At 49.9% G+C, this 15,286-nt stretch overlaps 1 protein-coding gene across 2 annotated transcripts in view; it reads right to left on the reverse strand.

Moving 5' to 3' along the window:
• PABPC4 (poly(A) binding protein cytoplasmic 4) overlaps window positions 1-14,997 on the reverse strand; it is a 49,207-nt gene extending 34,210 nt beyond the window's left edge. The window contains exons 1-5 of one of the 2 annotated variants that reach the window (XM_029619277.1): window positions 14,041-14,997; window positions 2,317-2,510; window positions 2,098-2,213; window positions 1,864-2,003; window positions 1,270-1,364 (exon numbers count right to left, since the gene is read on the reverse strand). In XM_029619277.1, the coding sequence (XP_029475137.1) occupies window positions 1,270-1,364; window positions 1,864-2,003; window positions 2,098-2,213; window positions 2,317-2,510; window positions 14,041-14,239 (744 nt within the window). In that variant the 5' untranslated portion in view covers window positions 14,240-14,997. Of the gene's footprint in view, window positions 1-1,269; window positions 1,365-1,863; window positions 2,004-2,097; window positions 2,214-2,316; window positions 2,511-13,932 lie in introns of both variants that reach the window. The other variant, XM_029619278.1, reaches the window with a different exon arrangement.
• Window positions 14,998-15,286: the final 289 nt, after the last annotated feature.

Below are 15,286 nucleotides of genomic sequence, written 5' to 3' on the forward strand. Positions count from 1 at the left end.
CTGCCAACCCAGGTGTTTCCTACACCAATAACCCCCAGATTTACTAATCCCAGTATAACGCACACCATTAATACCCAGATTTACTAATCCCAGGACAACCCACACCATTAACACCATCCTGCCAACCCAGGTGTTTCCTACACCAATAACCCCCAGATTTACTAATCCCAGTATAACCCACACCATTAATACCCAGATTTACGAATCCCAGGACAACCCACACCATTAACACCCGGCTTTAGGAATCCCAGGATAACCCACACCATTATCACCCAGATTTACTAATCCCAGTAAAACCCACACCATTAACACCCAGATTTACTAATCCCAGTAAAACCCACACCATTAACACCCAGATTTACTAATCCCAGTACAACCATTAACACCTCAGAGTACTTAATCATTCCAAATTTACTGGGCGTTCTGGGAAAACTGCTCATGCATTACAGTTGTGGAATGAGAAACTTTATCAGACTTCTACCTATGCAGATTAAGAGCTTTACTTAGTAGCCACTGATGATCAGCAGATATTGTTCAGGGATCAGGAATCCATTTCCAGGGAATATACAGATACTGCGGGATATACCAGAGGGTGAAGCAGCAGGACGATTGAGTCCATTTTCAAAATCCGGCTTTTTATCGGAGTTTTCTTTAGCTATATTTTCAGCTAAACTTAAGTGGCTAGTTTTTTGTCTGAAAATTCACTGAAATCTAGCTGGACAAATTTTGCCCATTTTCCTCTCACTTAACCAGCTAGTGGTGAACATCAGTGCCAATCAATTAAGGTCTGTCCCTGATCTAGCCATGCCACTGGCCCCGTCCCTGCCTAACCGGCTATACTTATGCAACTTACACATTTAGCAGGTTACGATAAATTACACTGTCAGAGGGGAAGGCATAAGAACATAAGAACCTGCCATGCTGGGTCAGACCAAGGGTCCATCAAGCCCCGCATCCTGTTTCCAACAGAGGCCAATCCAGGCCTTAAGAACCTGGCAAGTACCCAAAAACTAAGTCTATTCCATGTTACTGATGCCAGTAATAGCAGTGGCTATTCCCTAAGTAAAACTTGATTAACAGCATTTTTTATTGGGTAAGTTTAACCAGATAACTCCCAAAATCAGCCAGTTCAACTTTTTGAAAATCTAAACAGCTGCGCATACAGATTGGAAATCAGGTCTATTGCTGAGTTATCAGGAGAGCTGCTTGAGGACCCGTGGTTCTATCTCAGAAGGGCAGAGAAGAAAAGCTCCATCATGTGGTTCATACCTTGTTGGCATCTTCATGTTTCTCAAAGCTGACGAAGCCAAAGCCTTTGGATTTACCAGTGGGGTCTGTCATTACTTTAACACTCAAAGTCTTCCCTGCAGACAAAAGACATTCATTATCTATTGGCGAGAATTCCTCCGCTTTCAAGGGACATCCATTGGTCATCAGTAAGACAATCCTGGGACAATCGTTAGCCACTGGTGAGAAAGACATTTAATATCCAAGACTGCTACCAACCACTGATGACACAACCAGAGTCCAACAGTCATTGCTTACTTGTGAGAAATGTCCATTCATCAGTCTTTCAATCTCTTTATCATTTGTGGTCATGAGACAGTTATACTAAGCAGTAATGAGACTGTCTGAGGTGGTGAGACTCATTTTGGACCACTAGTAACACGACCTGTGATTGTAGCATCAACAATTCACTTACAAACCTGATCCCAGCAAGGCACATGTCTGAGTATGAGTCAGTATAAGAGAAATGCATGTGTGTCGATGACTGCAAAATGTGTGCAAGTGATTCTGTACACATCAGTGTATGTCTGTGTGCAGGAGTTGGAGCACGTGCATTGAAATGTCTCATGCTTTCACCATATTTGCTGAACATCTCCTTCAGTCTTTCGTCATCCAGGTCATCTGCAAAGTTCTTGATGTAAACATTTGTGAATTCCTTTGCTCTGGCTCCCAGCTCTGCCTCCCGCTCTTTACGAGACTTGAAACGCCCAACAAACCTATTAGCAAAGCAGAAAGATGTGAAGCTGAAAGGCACTGTCCTTGGAGAATGGGCAGAGTTGTAAAGGGGGAGGAATGAGATGAGGCACTTACACTTTGCGGTCATTCAAGAGCATGCCATTCATTTTCTCAATCGCTCTATCTGCTGCATCCTGGGTTTCAAAGTGCACAAAGGCATAGCCCTTAGAGCCGTTCTCATCACACACCACCTGCAAGTCCAACGGAGGAGAAAAGTTCAGTTCAGGGAAAGGTGCTTTGTTCTCTCTCAGCACACGTGGATTGGGTGAGAAAGTGCTGGCTTCCAGGACTCACTTTGCAGGAAAGAATGTTCCCAAATGCAGAGAAGGTGTCATAAAGTGCTTTGTTGTCTATAGATTTGTCCAGGTTCTTGATGAAGACATTCCCAACCCCTGATTTCCTCAGCGAAGGGTCTCGCTGAGACCACATGATGCGAATAGGTTTGCCTTTGATCACATCGAAGTTCATGGTGTCCAGAGCACGTTCCGCTGCAGAGAGGAGCAGGTGAACACCTTTATTTCACTGCTTTGAACTTTCCACAAAGACTGAATTTCAGGATTTTTAAGCACTAAGAGGTACAGAGGTTTTCTTCCTTTTTACAACACAGGAGGAAAGGGGGTTTGAACTCATTCCACAATTTCTGCTTTTCATTCTGGCCCACTTACAAGCCGCACCTCAAAATGAACTGACTTTGAAACAGCCTAAACCCTACTCTTAGTACCTGTTGCAATAAAGGAAAATTGGTTCTTGCTTGCTAATTTTCGTTCCTGTAGTACCCCGGACCAGTCCAGACGCCTGGGCTCATGCATCCCTGCCAGCAGATGCAGACAGAGAAAAAACTGGTCTGACCCTGCTACACAAAGCCTAGTGCCACCTGCAGTTCCTCAGTATAGATCTGTACCCAAGCAAAAAATTGCAACTCTCAATCCAATGAATCAATAGAAAAAAAGTAAAACCTGAAACTTCTTGTCAACGTGAAAAACTATAAACAGGCTGCTATGAATCTGTACGCATAAGGCAAAATTACAGCTGAGGAGCGACTCTCCACCTCCAGGAAAACGGGCGGGTTCTGAACTGATCCGTGGTACTACAGGAATGAAAATTAGCAGGTAAGAACCAATTTTCCTTTCCCTGTACGTACCCGGATCAGTCCAGATGCCTGGGATGTACAAAGCTCCCTAAATGGGGTGGGACCTGGAGAGTCCTGCTCGCAGAACACGTTTGCCAAAAGACGGAGATCCAGAAGCCCCCAAATCCAGACGATAGTGTCACGCAAAAGTATGTAAGGATTTCCAAGTTGCAGCTCTGCAAATCTCCTGAGGAGATACCAATTGCGCCTCCGCCCAGGAGGTCGCCTGAGACCGTGTAGAATGAGCACGCAAGTCCTCCAGAACCTGCCGCCCAGCAGTAATGTAAGTGGAACCAATAGCTTCCTTCAACCAGCGCGCTATAGTAGCTTTGGAAGCTTTAGAACCTCGGCTCGCGCCGCTCCACAAGACAAAAAGATGATCAGATCTCCTGAAATCATTAGTCACTTCAAGACAGCGCAAAAGAGCTCAGCGAACATCTAATCTCTTGAGTTATTTTGCAATGTAGCAGACGCCTCCCCCTCCGGAAAAGCGGGAAGCTCCACCGTCTGGTTTGCTTGAAACACTGAAACGACCTTTGGTAAAAAGGAAGGCACCGTCCTCAACGAGATCCCCGAGTCTGAAATCTGGAGGAATGGATCCCGACAGGACAAAGCTCGTAATTCCGAAATCTGCCTACAGGAACAAATCGCTATCAGAAAAACCACTTAGAGAGTCAAGTCCTTCAGCGTCGCTCTCCGTAAAGGCTTGAACGGCGCTGAACAAAGACCCCGTAGAACTAGATTCAGGTTCCAGGATGGACACACTTTCTGAACTGGAGGCCTCAAATTCTTCGTTCCTCTGAGAAACCTTACCACATCCGGATAAGATGAAATAGCAGAATCACCAACTTTACCCCGCAGACAGCACGGCTGCCACTTGAACTCTAAGGGAACTTGGAGATAGACCCTTAGCAAAACCTTCCTGCAGAAAGGACAAAATCTCGGATATGGAAGACCGAAGGGCATGAACCCAATGAGCAATACACCAGGACTCGAACACCCGCTAGACTCTAACGTAAGCCAGATTAGTAGATTGCCTCCTGGCCTGCAACAAATTGGTGACGACAGACTCCGAATAACCTTTACTCCTTAACCTCCGCCTTTCAAAAGCCAAGCCGCTAGACAATAGTGATCGACCTGGTCGGAAAATATGGGACCCTGCCGAAGAAGGCCCTTGAGATGTCCCAAACGAATCGGATCGTCCACTGCCATGTTGATGAGATACGCAAACCACGGATGCCGAGGTCACTCTGGCGCAACCAGAATCACTTCCTCATGATGTCTCTCAATGCGACGCAACACCCTGCCCACCAGAGGCCAAGGAGGGAACACGTAAAGCAGAACCCCCTGCGGCCAAGGCAGAACCAGCGCGTCAATGCCTTCGGCCCCGGGCTGTCTCCTTTGACTGAAGAAGCGTATCGCTTTGGCATTCTGACAAGTCGCCATCAAATCTAAATGAGGAGACCCCCCAATGTCTCCGGATGAGCTGCATTGCGGACTCCGCCAACTCCCACTCTCCTGGGTCTAGGCGAGTGCAACTGAGACAATCCACTTGGACATTTTCAACACCAGCTATATGAGACGCCGCTATCCACTCTAGATGGACCTCTGCCCAATGCATCAAGAGCTGAGCCTACTGATCTACCGCCTGACTCCAGGTACCGCCCTTCCGATTGATATACTCCACTGCCGTCGCATTGTCTGACAGGATCCGGACCGAGCGACCTTTCACTAGCAGCACAAGCAACCTCAACGCAAGCCATACTGCCCTGGTCTCCAACCGGTTGATAGACCATGCAGATTCTTTCGTAAACCAAATGCCCTGGACGATGGAGAAGGTACAGAGAAGGGCAACCAAAATGATAAAGGGAATGGAACAGCTCCCCTATGAGGAAAGTCTGAAGAGGTTAGGGCTGTTCAACTTGGAGAAGAGACGGCTGAGGGGGGATATGATAGAGGTCTTTATGATTATGAGAGGTCTTGAACGAGTAGATGTGAATCGGTTATTTACACTGTCGAATTAGAAGGTCTAGGGGGCATTCAATGAAGTTAGCAAGTAGCCCATTTAAGACTAGTCGGAGAAAATTCTTTTTCACTCAACGCACAATAAAGCTCTGGAATTTGTGGCCAAAAGATGTGGTTAGTGCAGTTAGTGCAGCTGGGTTCAAAAAAGGTTTGGATAAGTTCTTGGAGGAGAAGTCCATTAACTGCTATTAATCAAGTTTACTTAGGGACTAGCCACTGCTATTAATTGTATCAGTAGCATGGGATCTTCTTAGTGTTTGGGTAATTGCCAGGTTCTTGTGGCCTAGTCTGGCCTCTGTTGGAAACAGGATGCTGGGCTTTATGGACCCTTGGTCTAACCCAGCATGGTCATTTCTTTTCTTATGAACGGAATGGCGCTGACAGACCGCCCCTTATCTGGAAAGGCTGGTGTCTGTCGTCACCTCCACCCAATCCGGGACCTCGAGGTCCATTCCGTGGAGAAGATTAACCGCCTGAAGCCACCAAGATAAGACTCTCCCTGGCCTCCCCCTTCAGGGGCAGGGGCAGGTAAAACTCCTCTGAGCTCAGCTTCCAACACGCCCTCTGCAACAGCCTCATATGGAGAAAAGCCCAGAGAACCAACTCCAAGGTTGAAGTCATGGACTTTAAGACCTGCAAATAATCCCATACTCTGGGAATTCGTAATTGCAACAACCGAACTCAGTTCTGAAAGATAGCATCATTTCTTCTGACAGAAACACTTTGCCTAACAGGGTATCGAACCTCGCTCCCAGGTAAATTAGGGACTGTGTCAGGGTCAAATGACTCTTGGCCATGTTCACAATGCAGCCGAGAGAGTGGAGAACACCGCAAACCCTGCAAATAGACTGTTGACATAGATCTGCTGACTTTGCTCTGATCATCCAGTCATCTAGATAAGGATGCACCAGAAGACCTTCCTTCCGAAGTGCCGTCACTACCACCACATCACTTTGGTGAAAGTGCGTGGGGCTGTAGCCAGACTGAAAGGAAGTGCCCTGAACTGAAAATGTTGTCCCAGGATCATGAAGCGAAGAAAATGCTGGGATTCCGAGTGAATCGGAATGTGCAGATAGGTTTCCGTAAGATCCAGAGAAGCCAGGAACTTCACCTTGTGCACCGCCGCTATCACCGAACGCATGGTTTCCATTCAGGGACTTTGAGGGCGGTATTCACTCTCTTCAAATCGAGGATGGGCAGAAATGTGCCCTCCTTCTTTGGAACCACAAGATAAATGGAGTAGCGTCCCATTCGGAGCTCCGCCGTGAGCACTGGAATGACTGTCCCCAATTCCTGGAGGCGGCCTAAGGTCTCCCGTACCGCCTTTTGCTTGTGCCCCGGACTGCAAGGTGAAATTAGAAATAGATCTCGAACGGACCGAGCAAATTCTAACACGTAGCCGTCTCTTATTATACTGAGAACCCATTGATCCTGGGTGATGTTGGCCCACTTGTCGTAAAACCGCGTCAAGCAACCTCCTATAATAGGAATAATGGCATGGACCGGCCTCGCTTCATTGCAAGGACTTGCCACTGGCTGCAGATCCTCCTGCAGCACCCCGAAACGGCCTATGGGCCCCCCCGAAAGGACTGCCCCCAAGTATGCCTTTTAGGGGAAAACAACCTCTGAGGAGCAGAGATAGCCCGCATCAGCCGAGATCTCCTGTCGGTACGGAGACGTGAATGGGTCTGAAAAAACCTCTTCACCTTAGTTCTGTCCTCCGGTAACCGTAGCAGCTTATTCTCCCCAAGTGACTGAATCAGATGCTCAAGGTCATCCCCAAACAACAGACGCCTCTTGAATGGCAAAGAACCTAACTGCATCTTAGAGGAGACGTCCACTGACCAATTACACAACCACAACAACTGTCTCGCCGCGACAGCTGAAGCCATAGCTCTGGAGGACGTACGCACTAAATCATAGAGGGCATTTGCCCCAAACGCAACCGACGCCTCTATTCGCTCGACACTATCCGCTTGCACCCCCGACTTCGGGAGCAGGTCTTGCAGGTGCTGCACCCAACGGAGGGAGGTAAGCTCGCTGCATAAAGCTTGAGCAAATCGCCGCATGCAAACCCAGCACAGAGTCTACAAAGATCTGTTTGAGGTGAACCTCCAATTTGCGGTCTTGCATATCTTTCAATGCCGCAGAACCCACCACGGGAATGGTGGTCCACTTAGTCACTGCGGACACTGCCGCATCGACCTTAGGAAGGACAAAACACTCCAAGACCTCCTCTGGAGGGGGATAGAGCTTCCCCAAGGTCCTCCCCACCTTCAGCGAAGCATCAGGTGTCCCCCACTCTGCATCCACCAACTTCTTAACCACCTTATAGTACGGAAAGGAAGCTGGGGGACCTCTTACCCTGTCCAGGGCAGGATCCTCTTCCTCCAAATCAGGGTCACTTTGGGGCATTTTAACATCCAACACCTGAAAGGCTAAGGGCAGCAACACCGCCAATTCCTCCCTTTGGAACAGGCGGACCTCCTCAGTATCCTCGGACCCGAGACTAGGGACCCCTGGATCATCTCCCAGCAAAGTATCCCCAGACGTCGGTGCCCCCTGACCTGCCGGTACCCCTGAGTCCGGGTCCTCGGGAGCATCGCCGGAGTCACCAAGGCCCCAACCTGGTGCCGGAGGTGACTGAAACATCTGAGCGGAGGGCAATGATGGCCTGACCCCCAAAGCGGGTCCTGAGCCCGGCAACGAACTTCCCAGAGACCGCTCAGCATTAAGGCCCATTCTGCATCCAGGCTGTTTGCTGGCCAAAAAGGCCTCGAACAATAATAAAACCATTTATTTATTTATTTATAATCCACTTTTCGCACTTTTTCAGCACTTCAAAGTGGATTACATTCAGGTACTGTAGGTAATTCTGGGGAAAAGCACTTTACAGCCCCAGCACCCTCAGAGCTAGTGGCAGCACCAGGCCCACTCACGATTTCCACCCCTTCAAGGCCCCCCCCCCCGACCGACCCCGAAGTCGGAACGGACTGGAGACAAAGGAGGCAGACCCTCCCCCACTCTCCCCAATGGCGCGGGAACTGCCACCGAAAAATCCAAGATGGCCGCCATTCCCGCGCCCTCGGAAGAAGAATCAGTTCCCCGGACAGCGCTGCGGACGAAAATAGCCCCCCAAATCACCGGGACAACGATGCTTCGCCAGTGGAGGAGCTCCGGAGGAGCCCTCCCCGCCCTCCGAACATGAAGCACAAAGACCGGCCCTGTTTAGATGCAATCGTGCCGAGCCACAGGCTCCACAAGCAGCACCTCAGGTCTTGCTGAGGAAGGGAAATAAAAATACCGTCGAGAGCCAAAAAGAAAAAGTAAGGAGAAAAAATCCCCAAAGGAAAAAGAAAGCTTCCCTCACCCTGGAGCTGATCTTACTGGGGGGAAGTCGCCATCAGAGCTGTGCTGCCGTCTGCCAGATAAAAACAGCCTTTGATTTCTTTTAATTTTATCAAAAGATACACTGAGAGCTAAAACCCTGACGAAAAGAAACAGGTAGTCTCAGCCATAAGGGAATGAAAAACTCCCTGGAGAGCCTGCAGCCACTGGGCTGCCTCATGAGGGAGAGAACTGGACAACCAGATGTACATCCCACGGGCGCTCAGACGGGCTCACAAAAAGGAGAAACCCCCGGCCCATCTGCCTCTACCGGACAGGGTAAGACCCACCAGGAATCCAACGAAAAAACAAAAACCTCCGGGAGGCTCAAAAGAAAAGCATTAAAGACAAAAAACCCACAGAACTGCAGGTAGAGCACCTGTGCCATCTGCTAGAGACAAAGAAAATACCGAGGAACTGCAGGTGGCACTAGGCTTTATGTAGCAGGGTCAGCAAGTTTTTCTCTCTGTCTCCACTTGCTGGCAGGGATGTGTGAGCCCAGGCGTCTGGACTGATCCGGGTACGTACAGGGAAAGAGAACATACTGAGGAACTGCAGGTGGCACTAGGCTTTATGTAGCAGGGTCAGGCAAGTTTTTCTCTCTGTCTCCACCTGCTGGCAGGGATGTGTGAGCCCAGGCATCTGGACTGATCCGGGTACGTACAGGGAAAGAGAACATACTGAGGAACTGCAGGTGGCACTAGGCTTTATGTAGCAGGGTCAGGCAAGTTTTTCTCTCTGTCTCCACCTGCTGGCAGGGATGTGTGAGCCCAGGCATCTGGACTGATCCGGGTACGTACAGGGAAAGAGAAAATACTGAGGAACTGCAGGTGGCACTAGGCTTTATGTAGCAGGGTCAGGCAAGTTTTTCTCTCTGTCTCCACCTGCTGGCAGGGATGTGTGAGCCCAGGCGTCTGGACTGATCCGGGTACGTACAGGGAAAGAGAACATACTGAGGAACTGCAGGTGGCACTAGGCTTTATGTAGCAGGGTCAGGCAAGTTTTTCTCTCTGTCTCCACCTGCTGGCAGGGATGTGTGAGCCCAGGCATCTGGACTGATCCGGGTACGTACAGGGAAAGAGAAAATACTGAGGAACTGCAGGTGGCACTAGGCTTTATGTAGCAGGGTCAGGCAAGTTTTTCTCTCTGTCTCCACCTGCTGGCAGGGATGTGTGAGCCCAGGCATCTGGACTGATCCGGGTACGTACAGGGAAAGAGAAAATACTGAGGAACTGCAGGTGGCACTAGGCTTTATGTAGCAGGGTCAGGCAAGTTTTTCTCTCTGTCTCCACCTGCTGGCAGGGATGTGTGAGCCCAGGCATCTGGACTGATCCGGGTACGTACAGGGAAAGAGAAAATACTGAGGAACTGCAGGTGGCACTAGGCTTTATGTAGCAGGGTCAGGCAAGTTTTTCTCTCTGTCTCCACCTGCTGGCAGGGATGTGTGAGCCCAGGCGTCTGGACTGATCCGGGTACGTACAGGGAAAGAGAAAATACTGAGGAACTGCAGGTGGCACTAGGCTTTATGTAGCAGGGTCAGGCAAGTTTTTCTCTCTGTCTCCACCTGCTGGCAGGGATGTGTGAGCCCAGGCGTCTGGACTGATCCGGGTACGTACAGGGAAAGAGAACATACTGAGGAACTGCAGGTGGCACTAGGCTTTATGTAGCAGGGTCAGGCAAGTTTTTCTCTCTGTCTCCACCTGCTGGCAGGGATGTGTGAGCCCAGGCATCTGGACTGATCCGGGTACGTACAGGGAAAGAGAAAATACTGAGGAACTGCAGGTGGCACTAGGCTTTATGTAGCAGGGTCAGGCAAGTTTTTCTCTCTGTCTCCACCTGCTGGCAGGGATGTGTGAGGCCAGGCGTCTGGACTGATCCGGGTACGTACAGGGAACACCTGCTTAAGTTTTACATTCAGCATCAACTATAGAAAGTCACTTCAGAATACTGTAAATAGTTAAACCTCTGTCTGTTAAGTTACTAGAGCTTTGTTTCTTCTTCCCCCAGTTGAACAGCCTTGTTTTATTGTAACTGCATTGATTCTCTTCACTTGTTCAAGGTTCAAAGTTATTACACCCCCTGTTATTTGTAAACCAGCATGATTTATTTATGTTTATTTAGCATTTGTTTATTTACCGAGGTACAGCTGACATAGCCTTCACTCCGGTTTACATTATAACCAAACCAGTTACATTTAAATTCATAACAGTGTAAAGAGAATGAATCAGAACATTAACTTAAAAAGTCAATAAATACATTGAACCATACATTGAACAATAGTTATTAGTGTAAGCAACACTTGAAGTAGACGGTTGACACCGTTAAAGAGAAAAAGGTTTCTGCAAGACAGGACGGAATACAGAAGGAGGGGATTGCAGGCATAAAAAGGAACGTGTTGAGAGACAATCCTTTCTGTAGGCCGATCGGCAGGAATTCCAAAACTGCAGGAATTTTGACTGAGCTTGGTATGATATTGTGGTCCTCGCACCAGGCTTCGAATACTCTCCAAATCCTTATGTATGTTATGGATGTGGAGAACTTGCGTGCTCGGAGTAGGGTATCAATTACTGCCCCTGAGTATCCGCTCTTCTTCAGGCGAGTCCTCTCAATGGCCAGAACGTAAGAGAGAAAAGAGCTGGATCCTCGTGGAGGATCGGTCCCTGTTGGAGCAGGTCTCTGTGTGGAGGTAGTGGCAGGGGGTTCCCTGCCAGCAGTCTTCGCATGTCTGCGTACCACGGTCTTCTTGGCTTCTATATGGGTTGAAGCGCTATGATCCTCTGCCGCTGGAGGTCCGGAGGAAGGGTCGCAGGTTTCTCTTATTCCTGTCCTCCAGTAGCCGCGGCAGTGGGGATTCGCCCCATTTGTTGGCTAGTTTCTCTAGTTCGCTTCCGAACAGGAGGGTTCCCTTGAAGGTCATCCTTGTGAGTCTCGTTTTGGAGGATGCGTCAGCCGACCAGCTTCGAAGCCAGAGTTGTCTTCTGGCTGCCACGGCGGATGACACTCCTCTAGCTGCAGTGCGCACCAGATCAGAAGCGGCATCCGTGAGGAATGATACAGCTGGTTGCAGGGCTTCCCCAGGAGTGTTGTTCCTGGTCTGTGATAAGCAGGCGCGTGTCACCACGGCACAGCAGACCACGATCTGTAGAGACATAGCGGAGATGTCAAAGGACTGTTTGAGGATGGATTCCAGACGTCTGTCTTGAGCATCCTTGAGTGCTGCTCCTCCCTCCACTGGGATAGTAGTGCACTTCGAGACCGCGCAGACCATGGCATCCACTCTCGGACATAACAGGAGAACTTTGGCGGCTGGGTCCAGAGGGTACATGGCTGCCAGAGCCCGAGCCCCTTTGAACATAGTCTCCGGAGCATCCCATTCCAGGTCAATTAGTTGCTGGACGGCTTGTAATAGTGGGAAATGGCGGGAGGTCTGACGGGGTCCCTCTGGCAGGGGATTCGTCTTAGGTTCCCCTGAGGCACTTGTGCCCGGGATAGCAAGCTCTTTTAAGCTGTGTGCGACCAGGTCTGGAAGCTCGTCCTGGGGAAGAAGTGTCTCATGGTTCGGTGGGGCTCTGTCCCCAGAGGGAGTTCCCCTTCCTCCAGGGGTTCTGAATCCTCATCCGAGTTGTCCATGTCCCCGAAGGTGGGGCTTCTGGGCGGTGGGATCACTTCCCTGGGCATAGAGGGACCCGGGATATTGAGGTCCTCTGGTGGAGCTTGTGGCCGTATTATAGGAGGACCCGGTTGCATGTGGATGAAGGTATGCAGACCTTTGAAGAATTCCAACCAGGAGATAGATGCTGGGTCTAGACTAAGGGGCACCGTGTCCCTGGGGAGCCCAGTTTGAGAGGGGATCCTGCTGTGCAATGCTAGGTCCGGCGTACTACCCAAGAGGCTAGAGCCCAGTCCCGGCTGGGAAGGGCCATGAGTTGGATCTCCTAGGGCCTCTTCGCATTGTATACACAGGGCCGTGGCCTCCTCATGCTGGGCAAAGGCCCTGAGCCTTGAGTTTCTTTTCCGGTGGTGCCATGGCTTGTGCGCGTAAGATGCAGTTGTGCGCTCCGGTGCATCGAAGTTGCGCGCGTAAGTTTGGTGCGCACTCAGGGAGATGTGCGCGCTGCTGTGCACACAGATCGAAGTTATGCGCCCGGCACAGTAAGCGCTTTGCTATGCGCGTCGCTTGTGCGCATGGTACTTGGGCGCGTGATGTTGCGCGCACAAGGTATTTGTGCACAAGGCTCACCTCTGTCCGGAGACCTTTAAATAGATTTCTACCTTACCTTGTCTCGGCGCTTCCCGGTCTCGTTCCAGGCAGTTTCCAGCTGCAGGGGGAGAGGGAAAATACCTTCACCGCTGCGCTCAAGGTTGCACCCGCTGCCTCTCAGCCTCACCCGATGTCGGGGGCTAGGTCCATGCTGAAGGTCGGCCGCCGGACCGAGGCTTACCTCCGAGGGATCGCAGAAATCACCTCGGGAATTCTCAACTGGGCGAGGGACCCAATGGGTGTCACCGCAGGAGAGCGGAGCTCGTCTGTAGAGGAAAGATTTCTTATTTTCTTTGGTAAAATTACTCTAATGCTGTGCAAGTGTGCATAGAGTCCCGAACTGCTATGGAGACGGAAAATACCGAGGAGCTGCACTTCCTGCAGGGGTCTATGTACTAGGGCTGACGTCAGATTGAAATCTGATCCGTCTACAACTGCTATCAGGAGTACACTATACCCATTGGTCCTGAGTCCATCTGCTACACGCCAGGAAATGCTGCTTTTCTGTACTTCCTCTAACTTAATATCGTGGCGATATTAAGTCAAAGGAACTGATAAAGTAGAACTGTCAAAATAAAACATTTTTTAAAAAAGCATTCTGGCAGTCAGGTTAGGAAAAGGGACGGTGGTTAAAATTGCGCATCCATTTTCCTAACCTGCTGACATGTTAACACACAACCACAGTATACGCATTTCACACACTAACACACAACCTTGTAAGTGGTAGCTACTAACTGTACTATGCTATATTTCCATTCTGCATATGGTAACACCCTGTGTTTGCATTAGAAATCTTATCTTGCATGCATGTGACCATGTACCGGGAATCGTATTGATTTCTGATACACATATGTGTCAGTGTCTCACACATGATAGAGATTTGACCCTTGGGACATGTTATTTATGCTACATGTGTGCTATTCGTTACATGGACTGATGTCTATAACGCATTTCAGATTTAATGCACTGGATTTACAGAGCACACAGGTGAGGCAGCAGACAGCACGGGCTGGTAGTGCAATTAGTAACCCGGCAGCAGCAGCAGCAGCACCATTTACACGCACAGTCCTGTCAGGTACGAGGGAGGCGGACGGAGGCAGGTACTCACAGGGATCCTGCTGCAGCCATGCCGGCAAGCTCTCATCCAGCACACAGCGCAGCCGCCGGAGCGCGCGCGCAGCCGCCCGGGCACGCGCTCAGCCGCCCGGGCACTCACCGTCCGCCGGCTGCTGGAAGTTGACGTAGGCGTAGCCCAGGGAGCGGCGCGTGATCATGTCCCTGCACACGCGGATGGAGAGCACGGGCCCGGCCGGACTGAACTTCTCGTAGAGCAGGGCCTCGGTGACGTCGGGGTGCAGGTCGCCCACGTACAGCGACGCCATGGGGTAACTGCTGCTGCTGCTGGCGCCGTTCATCTCCCCGGCAGAGCGCGCAGGCAGCGCTTACTTCTCCGGTTATTACTTCCTTTCGCTTTATTGCTTGCTTTTGTTCCTTTTTTATTACTTTTTTTTACTTTTTTTATTTTTTTAGGGTTTTATTTTTTTTTATAGAAAGAGGCGGATCCGTCACCTCACGCGCCGCGGCCTGGAGCCGAGAGGCCGCCCTGCCCCCGCCCCGCGGCTTTAAAGCCTGCCCGGCATGCACCGCGCATCCCAACGAGTGCCGCGCGAGCAAGAGGGCCCCCCCCAGCCGCGGACCAGCGAGTCGCAGCCCGGGACAGAGCGCCAGAGCCTCAGGGCTTGAAAACGTCTCCGTGCAATTCGGGGCCGGGTCGCTCTTGCAAGAAGCATTTCCAAGGCCAACAGCAGCAGTCAGCGGCCGCTTTTTGGCTAAGAGGCAAGGCAAGGTCTGAGGCCTGAGCTGCGGATCCATGGCTGAGCCCAGGCCTTTCTTGGCCTTGTGGCTGACGCTGAAGTTTGGTAACCAGGCCGACAGCAGGGAACGCAGCTGCTGCTGGATTCCTGGAACAAAACGTTTATTAAAACGTTTTTCTTAAAAGAAATGTGATCTCCTTGTGCAATTATATGAAGTGGGGCAAATCACTGTGGCTGCAGAAACCTAACGTTTAGGGCTTTATGTGCATCATATCCACCTCTCATTCCTTTTCATGCCAGCAACCCCCTCCTTCTGACTCTGCCCCGACTCGCAGAAACCTTTTTCTCACCTACGATATCAACCGTCTACTTCAAGATTTGCATACATTCATATCTAATGTTCAATGTATTTATTGAATTTTATTAAGTTATTGTTGTTTTGATTCAATCTCTGTCATACTGTTATGAATTTAAATGTAACTGGTTGTTATAATGTAAACCGGAGTGAAGGCAATGTCAGCTATACCTCGGTATATAAACAAATGCTAAATAAATAAATAATCTTATTCCATAGCTTTATTTTATGCAAGAAAAATACGTACACGGATATTTAACAGTTTCCTAACCTTTTCCAGCACAAGGCACAAA

Source organism: Rhinatrema bivittatum, chromosome 11, assembly GCF_901001135.1.
Source record: "Rhinatrema bivittatum chromosome 11, aRhiBiv1.1, whole genome shotgun sequence".
In the NCBI taxonomy this organism is placed as follows: Eukaryota; Metazoa; Chordata; class Amphibia; order Gymnophiona; family Rhinatrematidae; genus Rhinatrema; species Rhinatrema bivittatum.